The sequence below is a fragment of the Aspergillus welwitschiae genome, assembly GCF_003344945.1.
Source record: "Aspergillus welwitschiae strain CBS 139.54b unplaced genomic scaffold BDQ94scaffold_8, whole genome shotgun sequence".
NCBI classification, from domain to species: domain Eukaryota; kingdom Fungi; phylum Ascomycota; class Eurotiomycetes; order Eurotiales; family Aspergillaceae; genus Aspergillus; species Aspergillus welwitschiae.
In genome coordinates, this window is record NW_020798702.1 from 370,709 (window position 1) to 387,046 (window position 16,338).

Sequence of the window (16,338 nt, forward strand, 5' to 3'; positions counted from 1 at the left end):
GTAACGACCAGCCCTTGTCACTGTCAGGGCGTATCCGCGCTAATGTATGTAAGATTTGTAACAGCTCATTATCGGTTTGGTCACACTTTCATTGTAACCATAAAGAGGCGAAATAGCAAAGACTTGAATTTTGTGAAAGCCATAGCAAAAAAAGTTTCATTAACAAACATCACTGAACTAAACAACATCCCTTTTCCATACTCGTTATCTTCTATAATACTACCCACATGAACACCTAAATCCGCCAAAGCAACTCCTGCCCCTGCTCCCATTGGTCCCGATCCCTGATATACCGCGGATTTTTCGCCACAATGGAGCAAGGCAAGAAACGCGTGTGGTCAATGTCGTAAGTTACGCTTCCACTGACACCATCCAAAGCGGCAACAATAGCGGCGTCACACATGGTGTGACACCGATGTCCCCAGCGACCGGCAATCGCCTCGCGAATCCATTTCTGCTCGAGCTGCTGCTTCAGCTCCAGCGTGTCAGTCTCCAGCGTAGCAAGCTCGAGGTGGCGAAGCGCATCCATAATGATAGCAGCGGCCGGAGCCTCGCGAATCTCCAACGCCTTATCATCTGTCGACAGAAACTCGAGCCCGACGAATCGGCCATGACCGAACTTGCCAACCTCCTTGTTCAGGAGTGCAATAGCGTCGATGAGGGGAAGCTCGTCTCCGTTGATAGAGGAGAGGCTGCCGTTCTCGAAGCTGATTGTGAGCTTTTCGGGGGCATAGTCGCCGCTGCGCCGTGTCCATTCGTAGGCTTCTTCAGGGATGTTGAAACCTTCCGGGTCACCTAGCGGACCGTCTTCGAATTCCCGACACCACAGGTTTTCGTCTCCGCTCAGTTTGCGCTCAGCCATGATGGTCAGTCCGGCTGCAGATAGCTCTGAGGCTTTCTTCTCGCGCGAGGTCACGGAGTGGACGTAGGGGCTTCCGAATTTCCCGGAGAAGCCGTAGAGACGAATGCAGTTGTTCAGTCGGGGAAGACTGTTCTGGCTCAGGTTTGCAGTGTGGAGGAGCAAGCCTGCATTCACGGAATTGGCATAGTCTGTGATCAGACGAGCGATGACCGGACGGGTGAGGGAGCTGCTGATGGGGAACATGCGCATGTATGTTGCGTGAGCACGAATGGCTGGCATGACACCATCTTTGACGAACAGCTCGCGACCATCAAGACATTTGAATGATGCGCCGAAGTGCGCAGCGTGTTTGGTAAGACCTTCCTCGTCTACTGGAGCTCCAACATCTACCGCTACAGCGTGGATGTTGGTGTAGCCGAGCTGCTGGAGCTTGAGGAGCAGGTAGGTGCTGTCCAGGCCACCGCTGAACATGGTGACGACGGGGGCATCTTTTCTGTCGAAGTCCGCAAGATGCCCGAAGCTTTCAATGGGTCTTCTTTCTTGTTGGGAACGGACCAGCGCGGCCTGAGCCGCGACAGCGTCAGTGGCACCCCCGTGACCGTTGGATTGTACAGTCATTGTGTTGAGTTATGTGATAAAAGAAGAAGAGGTAAACAGAAAAAAAGAAGGATATCTTAAACGCTGCTACTGATGTTGCATTTCATAGCTGTTGTTAGAGGTTTATATCATTACCACGATGGGTAATTATACTATCGCAAAAGGTACTTCTGTCCAAAACAGCCATCACTCTTACACTTCACCTTTAGTCAACCCGTGGCTAATCCCTTTCTCTCCATTAGCCGCATCAGAATACGAGTCTCCTCGACACGACAAGTCCAGATCTTCGCAGATGGCAATCTACAGCAAGCATCTAGGCTTCATCCTCATCTGCAGGCTGCTGTACCAATTCGCTAGCAGATGTAACCCATAATACGGACATTGCCGCCTCTCCAGGTGAATGCCGTTTCATGCTATACAACCATGCTAAATTTGGGGGCCGTTTGGCTGCAGAGAAGTGGAGCTGGGGGATCTAGCCCGTTACTAGCTGCTTCGTAGTCATATTAATATGAGGTATATACAATGCACCGACATCGGGTTCATCCCGGTACTTACAGGATCGATTTACGTGTTCGGGTTTTTAGCTGCTAAACTACTGTGATAGGGGTTATCAGGCTATGCATGTGATGTGGAGAAAGTAATGCAGGGGGTGAATAGCTTATACATAGCCTCAAAATGGGTTAATTGTTATGTCTTCTCTGGAGAGTAAGCCCTAAACTGCTTTGGGTGAAGTTGATTGTGGCAAGAGTTGTGGGGTAAGACGGTTACAAGCGCGGACTAATCCCGTGCGGTTTCTAGATCGAGTCTGAAGAATTGTATCTTTTACCTGCAGAGTTATTGTTGGTACACTTCATGTCAACTAATTATGCATGCCTTTAGAGGCGTCGGCTCCACGAGCCTATCATCCCTCTAGATACCCAAGCTAGAGGCTTCCTTCCGGGAAAAAGCACCAACTACATGCCACTTTCTACTGCCTCCTGAGTAGATTCACTAGCGCTTTGACCACGGATCTCCGAATCCTTCAAGCCTCTCCTTGTGTAATATCGAAAGGTAATCTCATTTGCCTCCCCGATATCTACCGAATAAGCTCAGATCATTACTTGAGAAGGAAGGCGTTACAGATTTGCCATTAGTAGATCGACAGATCCCGCTAACAATCCTTCACACTCGACAAAAGTACTGTACAGTAGTTATGCTTAGCTGCTTAGTAGTGCTTACGCATAGTAGAGGCTGTATTCGGGTAATAGAAACCAAGTAACCAATCAATCAATTGATCGATCAATCCTCTGTATACCTAACTAGCATTCGTTTCATGCCTCCTGTCGCTGATGAAGACAGCTTCCTCTTTGAGCAAACATGCCGAGCAAGTCGTCGTCTCATAGTCGCCTCCTGTTTGCCGTGGACCAGATCCTGAAGATGTTTTGCGATCTAGAACAGCTAGCAGGGTAGTATCACCACTTTAGCGAACACGAGGATGGAATCGTCTATCCTTCTACGGGTTACGTTAGGATGAATCACGCCATCTCAAAGCCGTCTCTGAGATTCTGGCCCCTTAGCCGTCGGTGGAAGTAGGACGGGACTTGAGGAATCTGTACACATCGGAGAATGATGTTGTAGATACTTGCCGTGACTGCCACAAGAGGGCCAACTCCAGGGGCATATAAGGAGGTCAAAAGTTGCATGTCTGGCTTCGAAAACAATCCAATTCTTCTTTCTCTCAACCCAGAGACATTCCCATCAAGCGTTCTTTCTTCCTCAAAAGTTCCAAAATGGCCATCACCGAGCCCATTCTCGTTGCGGAGTCTCTCCCGACAATCGAGCTTGATCTTCTCCGTGCAGACAATGAGACGGAGAACAAGAGACTCCTCAGCGTTTGCCAGAACTATGGCTTCTTCTATCTCAACATGACCAGCGACCCGGAGCTCTGCCAACTCTGGGAAGACATGCTGTCCATCATGAAGGGGTACTTCGAGCAGCCCCTCGATATCAAGATGCAGGATGCCCGCAACGACGATAACTTCGGGTAAGTCACATCACCTAACTCATCCTGTACTTCATCAACGACTAACCACCCCAGCTACGAGCCTATGGGCACCGAAGAAGGCCCCAAGCCCAAGACTCGAGACGGCTACGAATCCCTTAAGGTACATCACCACCCATACCCCATCCGCACCCTATCACCACTAATAGACACCCAGTTCTCCCGCCGCGAATACCTCAAAGGCTCAACCGACCTCACCACCAGCATCCGCACCAAATCCACCCCCTTCTTCAACTTCATCAACCAAGCCCACACCATCACCCTCATGATTCTCTCCCGTCTCTCCACCCAACTCAACCTGACCGGCTCCTCCCGCTTCGAAACCTACCACGCCGACCCCGGTCCGTCAACCTCCACCCTGGGCATCCTGCGCTACCCCAAGCACGAAGCCGGCACCAGCGAGCCCACCAGCGTCGGCCACAACGAGCACACCGACGTTGGCACGCTCACCTTCCTGCTCGCCGCGCAATGGGGTCTGCAGTACTGCTCCCCGCAGACGAAGCGGTGGGAATTCATCGAGCCTCGTGCGGGACACGCTATCATCAATGTTGGCGATAGTTTGCGCTTCCCGTCTGGTGGGGAGCTGGCGAGTGTGGTGCATCGTGTTGTGCCGTTGAAGGAGACGCAGGAGGAGGACCGTTACAGTATTGCGTACTTTTTGAGGCCGAATGATGATGTTACGTTTAGGGATGCCACGGGCAAGATGTGGTCTGCTAAGGAGTGGCATGATTTTAAGTTTGATGTGTTCAAGAGTCCCAGTACGTTGGATGCTAAGGGGAGGTTTTTGACAGGGATGATGCTCGAGGAGGAGAGGGGCAGGTGGGCTGGTGTTGCTGGGGTGGAAGGGGGGGTTGCGGTTGCTGTTTGATTTTGTTGCTCTGGTTCTGGGATTTGGTTGGCCTTTTGATGTTAGATAAAACGGTGGATGAGTATGATCATGCTGGAATGTATGTTGTGAGGCTGTTTTTGTGAAGGAATGGTATATTAGTACTGAGTTCTAAGTTACATGCAGAAAACTGTATATTTGACATTAGAAAACTTGGATTTAAGCGCATAATACTTATGTCTGATACATGAAATGAATAAGAAAAGAATGAAAATAAAGATGGAAAACAAAGAAGACTGGTTTGAAATATTCGCCGCAAGTGGCGTCTGCCAAATGATCTTCAGTATGGGAGTAAGCAATCTGGCAGGGGATTTCATTCCACCATCCTCCGTATCCCACATCATATAAAGTAGAGGATAGAAAATACATTGAGAGATGACATAGGCCGACGCTAATACGAAACAGGTGCGAGTTGATCTGATTCCTCTAACTCTTTCCACTCACTTAACCTGTACCAGCATGATGTCTGGCGCCCCAGGTGTCAACTTCAACAGTGATCCAAGTCTGGTATCCGAGAACACCGCAAACGCATACTAGGCATAGAAAGGTAAACCGCAAACAGAAGGTGCCTAAGCTGCTAGCAAGGCTCCAGCCACGCACTGCGGTCAAGCGCCGACTTCTCGTTCTAGTATACAACAGCGTGCTATGAAATTCAAGACTGCCTGTTTCGAGAAAAAGCTTATGATGGGATTTGGTATGTGAGATATTATCTAGGCTTCCTTTGGCTCGACTTTGTATGATAAGGCCCTAAGAATAAACTATCGCAGATATGCGGCTAATGTCGATCAGGCTAAGTTGGGCATCCATGCATCTGCCGTGATTTCCCCACCAGGCTAACACATGACGCGTTATAATTCCTCGGATCTTCTTTCCTCTCCCAACAGCGGCCTTGATGCTTCAACTACAACATAAAACGCGCTTATAAGATATTTTGCTCCTTTCGTTTTATGTGAGAATTCCACGAAATGTCCGAAGATCTACCTGCTATCTTGCGGTTGCCCGCTAAGGTGCTGTATGATTCGTCAAAAAATGGTAACTGTGCTGAAAACATATGCCCTCTATGTGACTGCCTGGAAGACCTCCGCGTTGTAACCGCGGCAAGAGGTTCTTCAGGGCGCCGTAGAAGCCAATATTTCAAGGGTGGCGTGTTGAATAGACCAAGGATCCAGAGAGCCTATTTCCACGAACCTTGTCATCAGTGCAACACTACACCCGAGGATCAACTCTGTGCGAGATGCAAACACATGAGGCTCAGGCACCTGATACAGTGTTTACTTTTAGCCTCTCATGCTGACGCGCATGCGCTAGATTGCTCTGAACGATTTCAAACCACACTGGAAGATATCTATCTGAATTTGGGATGCGTCCAAGGCTTAGAAGAACGTTCCCATAGCTGCGAAACCTGCCGTATGTTTTCAGGGCCAGCTAAAGAGGTGATGGAACAAAGAGATCTGCCACCTGGTTCACAGTGCTTCATAAGAGTGGGAAGAAATCTACATATAGATGGAAAGACAGTTGGAGATGTCAAATGCAGTTTCGGAATGTGGTTGGACGTGCACGTCCCCCAAGAAAAATTGATCCCTAGATTGTATTTTTATACGGAACGCAATTGGTGGATTAAGGGTGCGTATTTCCTCAACTAGTAAGAGGCTTTTGCTACAGGGCAGTGGGTAATGACTAGCATTATGCAGGTAGCAAGGTCTTTCTCGGGACAATTGAGCCTACTCATGGCCATCACCTCGTTTCTACACCTATACCCCAACAGACGGTCGACTGGCAGAAGGTTAACATGTGGGTGAGTGATTGCCACAACTCTATCAAGCGCGAGGGTTCCCTCCAGGCAAAGCCTGATACATCGCAAGTAACTGGGCTTCGTGTTATTGACACCAGTCAACGGTGCATTACCATTGCCCCTGCAGCATGTCGATATGCGGCTCTGAGCTATGTGTGGGGGGCCACGAGCAGCGACTTGCAGGCAACGACGATGAACATAAAAGACCTGATGAGGAAAGGCTCTTTAGACAGCCGTTCTCTACCACAGACTATCGATGACGCCATTGTTGCTTGTATGAAAATGGGGATAGGTTATCTTTGGATTGATCGCCTTTGCATATTGCAGGACGACGATCCTAGCAGAAAAGCTCATTGGCTCAACTCTATGGGTGACATATACGCACAAGCATATGTAACAATCATCGCTCTGGCTGGAAACAATGCTCAGCACGGCCTTCCGGGGGTAAACTTGGTGAAGCGACCGGCATCCTGGACTGGAACAACACAGGGGATATACCTGATTGAGAAAGCCCCCGCTTATACAGAGTGTTTACGGAAATCGAGATGGTCTACTAGGGGTTGGACGTTCCAAGAGGCGACGCTCTCATCACGACGGCTTCTATTCTCCGACACAAGAGTTTTCTATGAATGTTCCAACCACAAAAACATAAAAGATGAGTTAACTGGTGACTACCCCAATACCGCTGAAACCGCAGGGGCTGCGCTATTGAGTTATGCCAAGGTGGTGAAACAGTTCACGAAAAGGGAACTAACTTGGGAGTGTGATGTACTTCGCGCATTCGCAGGCGTTCTACACACAGGATGGGGACCCGAGAATTATTATGGCATACCCCTTAATATCTTCAGTGATGCAATTCTCTGGAGGACGGTGAAAAAGAAACCGTATTCCACGAGGCATGCAGCTCCTGGTGATGCATTTCCTTCCTGGTCGTGGTCTTCCATCAAAGGTCGCATAACAGTCGAACCATCAGCCAGGGAAGGTGGCATATTTGCAGAAATGCGGGCTTCTCTAGCAATTTGGGCGATCCCTCGTAGGGCGAGACAGCGACTAGAACTTCAGATAATCGCAAATACCCTGGGGAAACCAGAGAAGCCGAACAAACTAGATGATGTGAAGTCGCCCAACAACAAGAACGAGAAGGAAATGACACATACTGCACATGAGTTGTATGCTCCTTGTAATTTCAGGGACTTACGTACACGACTTGGCGTTGTGATGGCCTGGAGATGTGGATGTTTCTCGGGATCTCTACCGGGCATACTCAACACTCCATTTACGTGGGGCGAATACAAGATTTTTGCTAGGAAATGGAGAACCCTTGGGCATCTCTGCGATGAGGCTCATGGAATGTCACAGGGTAACATGTCTGAACAAGATATAGAAGCGCGATTTCCTTCGAATATGCGTCAAGGATGTCCTCCAGGATCCATCTTTGTCTACACTCAATCACTTAATCTCAACCCATTACAACTAAGCCTGAAGAAGAATAGGTCGCTCCAAAAAGACATACTTGCTATTGAAGTTGGCGATTTTCTTGCCCTCGTCTTCGATGGCTCCATCAACATCGAGCGAATCAACCATGTTCGCCAACATAATCCCGAATCTTGTTTCAGTCTGCTTGCTATTTCACTTTCAGAACCTTGGGTCTCCGAGACAGAGAATTTGGAACCAAGAAACGAAGACTTCTGGTATGATTCTGCAGGAGTATCATTGAGTCAAATTACGCATGGTCCTCATTCGATCGAGCTTATGCTTGTTGAGACGGAAAATGGTATTAGTCGGCGTGCTGGACTGGCACGGGGTTATCTAAAACGATGGATAGACCAGAACCCTCAGTTCCAGACATTCCACCTTGTATAGATAGCATGGGCAGAGCTGACACATAGAAAAAAAAATCATCCTGGAATTAGGAAACTGTCATTGAGCTCATCAGGCCCTGATAGACGGTACCACACATGTAAATTTTGCGGCTCCCTTTGGGTTACTCCTGGTAAATAACCCTCGGTCAGAGTATGGCTCGACAGAAGGAACAGAAATTGGCCATTCTTTTTATTGCCCGTTCTACAGTAGTACTTACTAAATACTAACTATAGAAGCCACTATAATTACCCCGGCCTAACCTTCCTTCTCCTTCCCGATTATCTTTCTTTCCCCAACCACTCAACTAACTTTGCTCCTTGTACGTAACAAAGTAGTCTGTAGATTGAGGTGCCGCACCCCAATTCTGCAGAGCACAGAACGGAAAAATACCCATTAGATACCCACTTGGCCTCCAGAATAATTCGAGAAGTTATTATCTCGCTTTAGCTGTTGTAGTCATGTATCTCTAGTGTGTAGGCTCCATGGTGACCTCCGACGGGCCGAGCCATCCCACTCCCGCGTCGGAACTGGCTACTCAGTGACTGAATCTAGTACTTAGTACTTAGTACTACTGTACTGTCTGTCTTACTTTAAAGAGTCTTTCTGATATAAGTTGTTGCTAAGGATGGTAACGGTGCCGTTATATAACTCGCGCTTTATGGGATTATCTTTTTGTTTTTCATACCCTAACTATTTACTTGACTTCAATGTAAATACCGTAGCGAGCAGCCGCTCTAGGTCTACCACACCAGCATTCATTAGTTATTCCGAAACGGCTCTCCAACACATATCGATCGCCTGAGATCGGTGAACCTCTCCAGCCCCCCCACCTGACAACTAAAAGCTGCTCAATCAGCCTTCCCATCGAATTCTTTCCTCAGTGCGCCTGCAGGCTTCTTCTGCAACAGCGAGGAGATTTGTTTCTCCTGGTTCTTTCTCATCGCTTTCCACGCGCCAGTGATACGGGCGGTGGAAGGCAGGTGCGAGTTGTTCCCCCCGCGCGGTGGAATCGATTTCGGATCCAGAATGCCCGCCCGGACCATTTCATGCACACTCTGGTGGATAACGGCATCCTCGGGGATATCGCGAGGCGCGCCCATGTTGGGTGGCCATTGGCGAGGAACCCATTTGCCGTGTTCTAGTTCGAGTCGCGTGAAGAGGGGGAGGATTTCTATACAGGTTAGTATGGCTTGGGTTATCGCAGAGAGATAACTGCACGGCAGAGAGACACGCATACCGAGAATCCACCAGAAGATTACCATCAGAAAAGTCGCTCCCCGATTGAACATGAGCATATCGTGTGGCTGGTTCGTGCGTTTCCGCACATCATATGCTGTGGTCCCAGGTTCCTCTTTCCCAGGAAACGCATTCTCCCTTTCCACTACGTCTGCGACATTGAGCGTGTGGAAGGATAACTTGCTTTCCGAGTTTTCCAGATGAAGAACCTCCTGCAGCATCCAGTTCAAAGGCGTATCAGACAAAAGGTGGAACTGTCCAGGCGCAAGACTCCAGCCCCCTCCCACATCACCATGGTTTCCTGCAAACCAGACCTCCTTCAGATCCACTGGCTTGGTCTTGTCAAGCAGCACCAGGGCAGGTTTGAATTTGAGTCTACGCTCATGGATCGATACGGCATGTCTGATGTGCCGTGCGGCCGGACTGACAAGGTACTGATGCGACTTCCGATGGAATGGAATCTCGAACTGGCCAACGCTGTTCACGCAGTCAAATAATCCAAGAAAATGGATCTGCACTTGCGGGCGGCAGAAGGTAGTATTGAATTTCTTCATGTATGAAATCAATGCCTCATCCTTTGCAGTGCGATCGGTCTTTCCTCGCGCTTGTTGGAAATTGCTGAATGTTTCCCAGGCAAAGTGGATCATCTCCTCGTTACCCTGTGAGAGAAGACCAAGTTCGTGAATCATCTCCGCTAGAAATCGCGCAGTGTATGCTCCCCGCGAGAACCCAAAGATATAGATATGATCACCCGGCGAGTAATACCGCATGATAAAGCGATATGCTGCGAGGACGTGACTTTCGAAAGTGGTTCCCACCCCCTGATCGATGGTGGTTATGATATTCGACTGCAGTTTTCGCGGATACCGAAGCAATCCGGAGCTGGACGATTGACCTTCGACGTAGGTCCCAATCCCGGCTGGCTAATGTGTGAGCTCAGTGCTAAACATACGCTTTGTTGCTGATCTTAATCACCATACTACCTAGTGGGCAACTTACGCTGATAATAATGGAACTGTCCGGGTGTGTTCTTTTCGAGCATCTGGTATATTTTGACGATATTCGAGTCGCGCTCAAATCCCATAAATTGATTGCCAGTGCCATCGAGGCAGAGTACGAGCTTTCGGGGACCAGAATAGGGCGCTTCCGCGCTGCATGCCTGATCCACTGTTGAGTGTGGCATGGCTCGGGGAAATTCTGGCCAGGTGCAACAAAGAACGAAATAACTACGAAATGGGAGAAACAACAGCTATAAAAGATGGATGAACCCTAGAAACAATAATAATTATCAATGACACAGTACGGGGCATGCCAAATACCCAGCTTTTATCAAGGGTATACGCAACCGTCCAAACAGCAGCACCTTCGGGGACCTTTAATCATGATGCCCGGCGCCGATCATGACGGGCCGCGGGGAGGAGACTTCAGCACGAACCGCTAGTGGGGGTGTTCGTGAGGTAAAAACTGCCGAGATTGCATTCCAGCATCTATCATTAGGTCAGCTTTCATGATGATCGAGCCGCTGCATGAGGTCTGTGTCCCGCCGGGGTCCGACCCCTTCTTCATACCAATGATTGGCTTGTCACTATGCTGATCTATCCAGCTGAAAACCACAATGTTTGATGGGACCCCTCTCGTTGTCACTCTCTTGCATAGTGGCTGGCTGAATTTCCTCCACAAGCACGACCACCTGAGGGGTATCTACCTTTCCCTCTGCATATGTGCCGTCCCTGCTGCCAATCAGGCGACGTGTGGCTGGCGAGGTCTGCAGGCTGTCGCAATGACAGCTCTGGGCGCGCGGCCAGACCGGAACTCGTGCTTTCAGCTGGGCTGTGCACGCACGATTGATAGGTGTTTGTCTGCTCGGTGTTCCCCGTCAGGGTCTTCGGGGATCTCTGCTAACCCACGCGCCGGGATCGAGGAGTTTTCTCCCAGCTGGCCTTGGTGGCCTGGTCGTCATGGTACACTGAGTTCGAAGAGATCGGCCTCGAGTATAAGTATTTCGACACACATCTCATAGTGGTTGCAGAAATGTCGCGATAGACTGCTCTTTTCAAAACAACGAACGACTGAAGTTGTATCTCGCCCAATTTAACCTTCTTGAATGATGGGCTCCATTTTCATTGCTCTTCTCCTTTGCCTTCTATCTTATCTCTACCTGCGGGTCTTTGCAGATGATCTGACACGACCTTTTCAAATACTTGCCAAGTTTTTCTCTTCCCATCAACACCCGGCATGGAAGCTAAGGCCTCGTTTCCTTCCAAAGGCCACAAGAGCGGCTCTATCCAGCATTGTCGGAACGGGAGAGGGACTTTGGCAACGACTATATGCGAGGACGTTCCATGCACAAGAGTTAGCAGAAGTAGAAGATGACGTGAAATATCAGGCTGGGGAGCCATATGGAGATCCCGATGTTCTTGCCACAGGCCTTGTCAAAGATCTCTCGGCCCTGGGACTTAAGGGCAAAAGAAGCGATCTTCGTACTTTGATCCAATTAGTGAAGGCTAAAGGAAAGCCGATCGATGATCGCCAAATGCTGGTGAGTTTGGCTTCGGCACATAATTCAGTATTCCGTTGTAGAGATCCATTGCTAATGAAGGACTCATCGCTGCAGATGGAAAAAGTCATCGCCATCGTTTCGATGTTACCGCGAACCTCCAAGTCCCGACAGAGGTTGACCGGCATCCTGATCGACCAACTCTGGCAGAGCCTAGAGCACCCTCCGCTGTCGTACTTTGGGAATAAGTATCAGTATCGCACTCCAGATGGGAGCTACAACGTTAGTCCACAAGCTCCCCACCTGCTGTCTAGGAAAGGGTGAGGACTTTACTGACCTATATATGACTCTAATTTTATAGAACCCTTTAGAGCCTGACCTTGGCAAAGCAGGCAGTCCGTATGCGAGATCGGTGCCCCGGCTCAAGGCCCTGCACGGAGTGCAGCCTGATCCTGGCCTTCTTTTTGACCGTGAGTTTCGAGTCTCGAGCTTAAACAGTAGAGTACTGACAATCATAATCCAGTCCTCATGGCCCGTGATGACACGACTTTCCGGGAAAACCCTGCAGGCATTTCGTCGGTTCTATTCTATCATGCAAGCATTATCATTCATGGTGAGTTTACTATACATAGCCGACATTTATATCAAGCCACTTGGCGCTAAGACCATCTAGATGTCTTCTGCACGAACCGGCGCGACCCCAATATTTCAGATACCTCGTCATATCTGGATCTCGCTCCTCTGTATGGTTCCAGCTATGAAGACCAGCTGAGGGTCCGCACTATGCAACGCGGGATGCTTAAACCCGACACATTTCACGAGAAGAGGCTGTTGGGTCAGCCCCCTGGTGTCAACGTTATTCTTGTCATGTACAATCGTTTCCACAACTACGTGGCCGATGTCCTGCTGAAGATAAATGAGAATGGGCGCTTCACTCTACCGCCAACAACATCAGAGGACGCAAAGCGGAAGGCACTAGCCAAGCAAGATGAAGACTTATTCCAGGTGACTCGCCTGTAAGTTGATCTCTTACATTTGTCCATGACTGTTGTATGATTAGGAATAACTCAGCTAATACTGGGATAGTATTGTGAATGGGCTCTACGTAAACATCTCACTGCACGATTACCTTCGTGGACTGACCAACACTCATCACTCGGCGAGTGACTGGACACTGGACCCTCGTTTGGCCGTGAGTCGAGCTTTCGACGCTGATGGGGTTCCCCGAGGCGTGGGAAACCAGGTCTCTGCAGAGTTCAACCTCCTATATCGCTTCCACTCTGTTATTTCCCGGCGGGATGAACAATGGACAAACGAGTTCCTGAAAAGTCTGTTTCCTGACCTCAAGAAACCACTGGAGCAACTTACACCACAAGAGTTCATGCAAGGTTTGATAAATTACGAACGGAGCATCGAGAAAGACCCCAGTAAGCGGGAGTTTGGTGGGCTGAAACGCAACCAGGATGGTAGGTTCAATGATGCCGACTTAGTACAGATCCTGAAGGACAGTATGGAAGACCCAGCCGGACTGTTCGGAGCTAGGATGGTTCCCAAGGCACTCCGCATGGTCGAGATTGCTGGCATCCTCACTGCTCGCAAGTGGAACCTCGCGTCCTTGAATGAAATGCGGGACTTCTTCAAACTAAAACGGCATTCATCATTTGAGGACATTAACCCTGATCCTAAAATTGCCGATCTCCTGCGAAAGCTGTACGATCACCCGGACATGGTCGAGATGTATCCCGGGATCTTCTTGGAGGATGCCAAACCTGCCATGGATCCGGGTTGCGGTGGATGCCCTCCCTACACTGTTGGGCGAGCGGTCTTTAGCGATGCAGTTACTCTCGTTCGATCGGACCGGTTTTTGACTCTGGTCAGTTAAATCTCTTCATCCAATCTGCCGCTTTCGAGTGGACGAGCTAACAGGAAGCTAGGATTACACTGCGTCTAACCTCACTAATTGGGGAATTCGGGAAGTTCAACAAGACTACGATATGTGAGTATCCGTGGGAGCAACGTGATCCATAACCATTGGCTTAGTCTGATACATCATAGCTTGGGAGGCTCAATGTTCCACAAATTGATCCAACGCGCACTGCCCGGATGGTTCCCTTACAACTCGCTCCACGCAACCCAGCCAATGTTCACCCGTAAAATGAACGAACAAATTGCGAAAGAGATTGGAACAATCGATAGATATAGTCAAGAGGATCCAAAACCGCCACCCCATACGATCATGCTCGCCAACCATGCCACCACCATTGAGGTATTGAAAGACCAGGATACATTCCGCGTCCCATGGGCCCGATATCTCAATGATATGATACCGGGCAAGAGGTTCAATGACTATATGTTAGGAGGAGACGGTCCGGTTAATGCAGCGCAAAAGAAGCTCGTCAAGTCCATTCTGTTTAGTCCGGATCAGTTCAACCAATTGCTTTCGCAGACGACTGTTAGGCTAGGCAAAGAACTTCTAGAACTGAACACCCTGCAGCTGTCCAAGGATCTGAATCAAGTCGATATCATTCGAGAGTGAGTTGATCTATCTTCTGACACTCATAGTCTTTCATTATAACTGGAGGCTTACTGACACAATCTAGCGTTGCAATCCCCCTCAATGCAAGAATAATGGCGGACCTCTTCTGCCTGGACATGAAGACCCCAGAAAATGAATCCGGCAGCATGAACGCAGCAACGGTTTACAAACATCTCATGAATGTCCGCACTTGGGGCTTTAACAACACCGACCCAGGATTGATGTTGCAACGCAGAAAATGGGCCTCTGAAAGCGCTGAGGCCCTTGTCAAGACTACTCTCAAGGTCGTCAACGAACAAGCCCAGCCGCAGAAAACCCACTTGCTTGGAAAGTTGACTGGCTATCAGCAGTCGGAAGTCAGTACTCTGCGTTGGTATGGGAACAACGTAGCCAAGCAAATGATGGAGATGGACATGACTGCGGCTGAGACAGCGGAAGTTTGCTGGCTTACAGCAGTTGGGGGTGTTGGTGCGCCCGTTGGGCTGGTTCGTATTTCTTCTAATCCCCGACACAGCGACACACGCTCTTCTAACATAATCCTCATCACCTAGATCGCCGACGTCCTACAATATTACCTCCGACCGGAAAACATCGACCACTGGAAAAAGATCCAGAATCTCGTTTCCCAACCGGACAACAGTGGCTCCATCGACAAGCTTCTCCGACAATACGTGCTCGAAGCGCAACGTCTAACCAGCATGGAATGCACCGTTCGCGTCTGCAGAGCCCATCGCACCATCAATGATCAGGAATTCAAGCCAGGCGACGTAGTCATCACTCTCCTCGTAAGTAGCTCACCCCACATCTCATCCTCCTCCTTGAATGTCTAAGTAACTCCATCCAGGGCCCAGCCTGCCGCGACCCAACCAGCATTCCCGACGCGGAAGTATTCAAGCTCGACCGACCCTCAAACGCATACATCCACTTCGGCTACGGCGCTCACGAGTGCCTAGGCAAGGAAATCGGATTGACATTCGCTGTCTCCATGCTCCGAGTCCTAGCAGGATTGAAATACCTCAGACCAGCCCCAGGCGACATGGGAATGCTGAAAAGTATCATCGTCGATGGGAGACGGGTCTATCTAAATGATAGTTGGTCGTGGATGACACAAGATCCGACTAGTAAGTGCTACTATACATTTATCAACTCATCTTGTTAACAAATCTTGCCCGCATTAGCATGGAAACTCCACTTCGCCGGACACGGCAAAGGCGCATACGAAGCCCCAGCACCACCCCCGCCAGCACCTACTTTCCCAGTCATCGACCAGAATCCTGATACCAGCGACGAGGACGGTGTCGACGATACAATCTACTCCACTGTACCTACTAAGCATCATCATCATGGAGATCCAGAATATACAAGACAGGAAAGCTACACCATGACAGACGGCGGAATGGGCATGTCGACTCAGTATTCGTTTGGGCAGCACCATCACCATCAGTATCATGAGATAACTAGGACGTCTTCGTCGTCATTGCCTTCTATGCTTGGGGATGATGAAAGTTATGGGAGGTTTTCGGGGACTTTGAATTGATATGCTGGATGAGAGGGAAGGAGAGTATTTGAGGTATTCATAGTCATAGTTATTAATGAATGGGATGAGCTGTTGAATAAAATGAAGATGAGGGATATGTTCTCAGCTGTGATAGGTATTATCATACTGTAGTGGCGATATGATAGTGTACTTCAGAACTACGAGCTGAAGCTGTAGCTGTAGCTGTAGTCGTCTTCTGGGATTTGGCACAGACTACTTAGCTAGCTGTGACCGTAACACAATCGGAGCAGGATAGCCAGCCAGGGCCATAAGAGAGAGAATGTGTCGCATTATTACTATACCTTGATGCAAAATCCTCTGCGGATTACGGATGTACCAGCCATCCCGTCGATTTGACCCATGGAACCGTAAACTCTAAATAAAAAAGGGTCGAGAAAAAAAAAGAAAAGAAAAAAGAAAAGAGAGGAAAGAAGGAAAGAAGGAAAGAAGGAAAGAAGGAAAGAAGGAAAGAAGGAAAGAAGGAAAGAAGG

The 16,338-nt window shown here is 49.1% G+C and overlaps 6 protein-coding genes across 6 annotated transcripts; 3 read left to right on the plus strand and 3 right to left on the minus strand.

Moving 5' to 3' along the window:
* Positions 1-163: 163 nt before the first annotated feature.
* BDQ94DRAFT_139286 (arginosuccinate synthase-domain-containing protein) lies at positions 164-2,139 on the minus strand. Its single transcript, XM_026765397.1, has 2 exons — positions 1,702-2,139; positions 164-1,623 (listed from the first exon to the last, which is right to left on the minus strand). The coding sequence occupies exon 2, from the start codon at positions 1,478-1,480 to the stop codon at positions 236-238; it is 1,245 nt and encodes a 414-aa protein (XP_026628825.1). The 5' UTR covers positions 1,481-1,623; positions 1,702-2,139; the 3' UTR covers positions 164-235.
* A 1,089-nt stretch (positions 2,140-3,228) lies between these two features.
* On the plus strand, positions 3,229-4,368 carry BDQ94DRAFT_157996 (uncharacterized protein; the record flags this gene model as incomplete). Its single annotated transcript, XM_026768851.1, has 3 exons — positions 3,229-3,482; positions 3,537-3,603; positions 3,658-4,368. The coding sequence occupies 3 exons, from the start codon at positions 3,229-3,231 to the stop codon at positions 4,366-4,368; spliced, it is 1,032 nt and encodes a 343-aa protein (XP_026628826.1).
* Positions 4,369-4,482: 114 nt separating this feature from the next.
* On the minus strand, positions 4,483-5,117 carry BDQ94DRAFT_139289 (uncharacterized protein). The gene has a single exon (XM_026765398.1). The coding sequence runs from the start codon at positions 4,728-4,730 to the stop codon at positions 4,503-4,505; it is 228 nt and encodes a 75-aa protein (XP_026628827.1). The 5' UTR covers positions 4,731-5,117; the 3' UTR covers positions 4,483-4,502.
* Positions 5,118-5,277: 160 nt separating this feature from the next.
* On the plus strand, positions 5,278-8,099 carry BDQ94DRAFT_185813 (HET domain-containing protein). The gene is made up of 2 exons (XM_026774981.1): positions 5,278-6,009; positions 6,078-8,099. Exons 1-2 carry the CDS (start codon positions 5,352-5,354, stop codon positions 8,039-8,041), a joined length of 2,622 nt encoding a protein of 873 aa, XP_026628828.1. The 5' UTR covers positions 5,278-5,351; the 3' UTR covers positions 8,042-8,099.
* A 772-nt stretch (positions 8,100-8,871) lies between these two features.
* On the minus strand, positions 8,872-10,460 carry BDQ94DRAFT_185815 (T6SS phospholipase effector Tle1-like catalytic domain-containing protein; the record flags this gene model as incomplete). Its single annotated transcript, XM_026774982.1, has 3 exons — positions 8,872-9,212; positions 9,279-10,196; positions 10,277-10,460. 3 exons carry the CDS (start codon positions 10,458-10,460, stop codon positions 8,890-8,892), a joined length of 1,425 nt encoding a protein of 474 aa, XP_026628829.1. The 3' UTR covers positions 8,872-8,889.
* Positions 10,461-11,381: 921 nt separating this feature from the next.
* On the plus strand, positions 11,382-15,916 carry BDQ94DRAFT_185817 (peroxidase/cytochrome P450 family protein; the record flags this gene model as incomplete). Its single annotated transcript, XM_026774983.1, has 12 exons — positions 11,382-11,816; positions 11,892-12,056; positions 12,136-12,244; positions 12,298-12,387; positions 12,448-12,790; positions 12,861-13,647; positions 13,709-13,770; positions 13,830-14,306; positions 14,375-14,795; positions 14,862-15,095; positions 15,155-15,431; positions 15,489-15,916. The coding sequence occupies 12 exons, from the start codon at positions 11,382-11,384 to the stop codon at positions 15,845-15,847; spliced, it is 3,759 nt and encodes a 1,252-aa protein (XP_026628830.1). The 3' UTR covers positions 15,848-15,916.
* Positions 15,917-16,338: the final 422 nt, after the last annotated feature.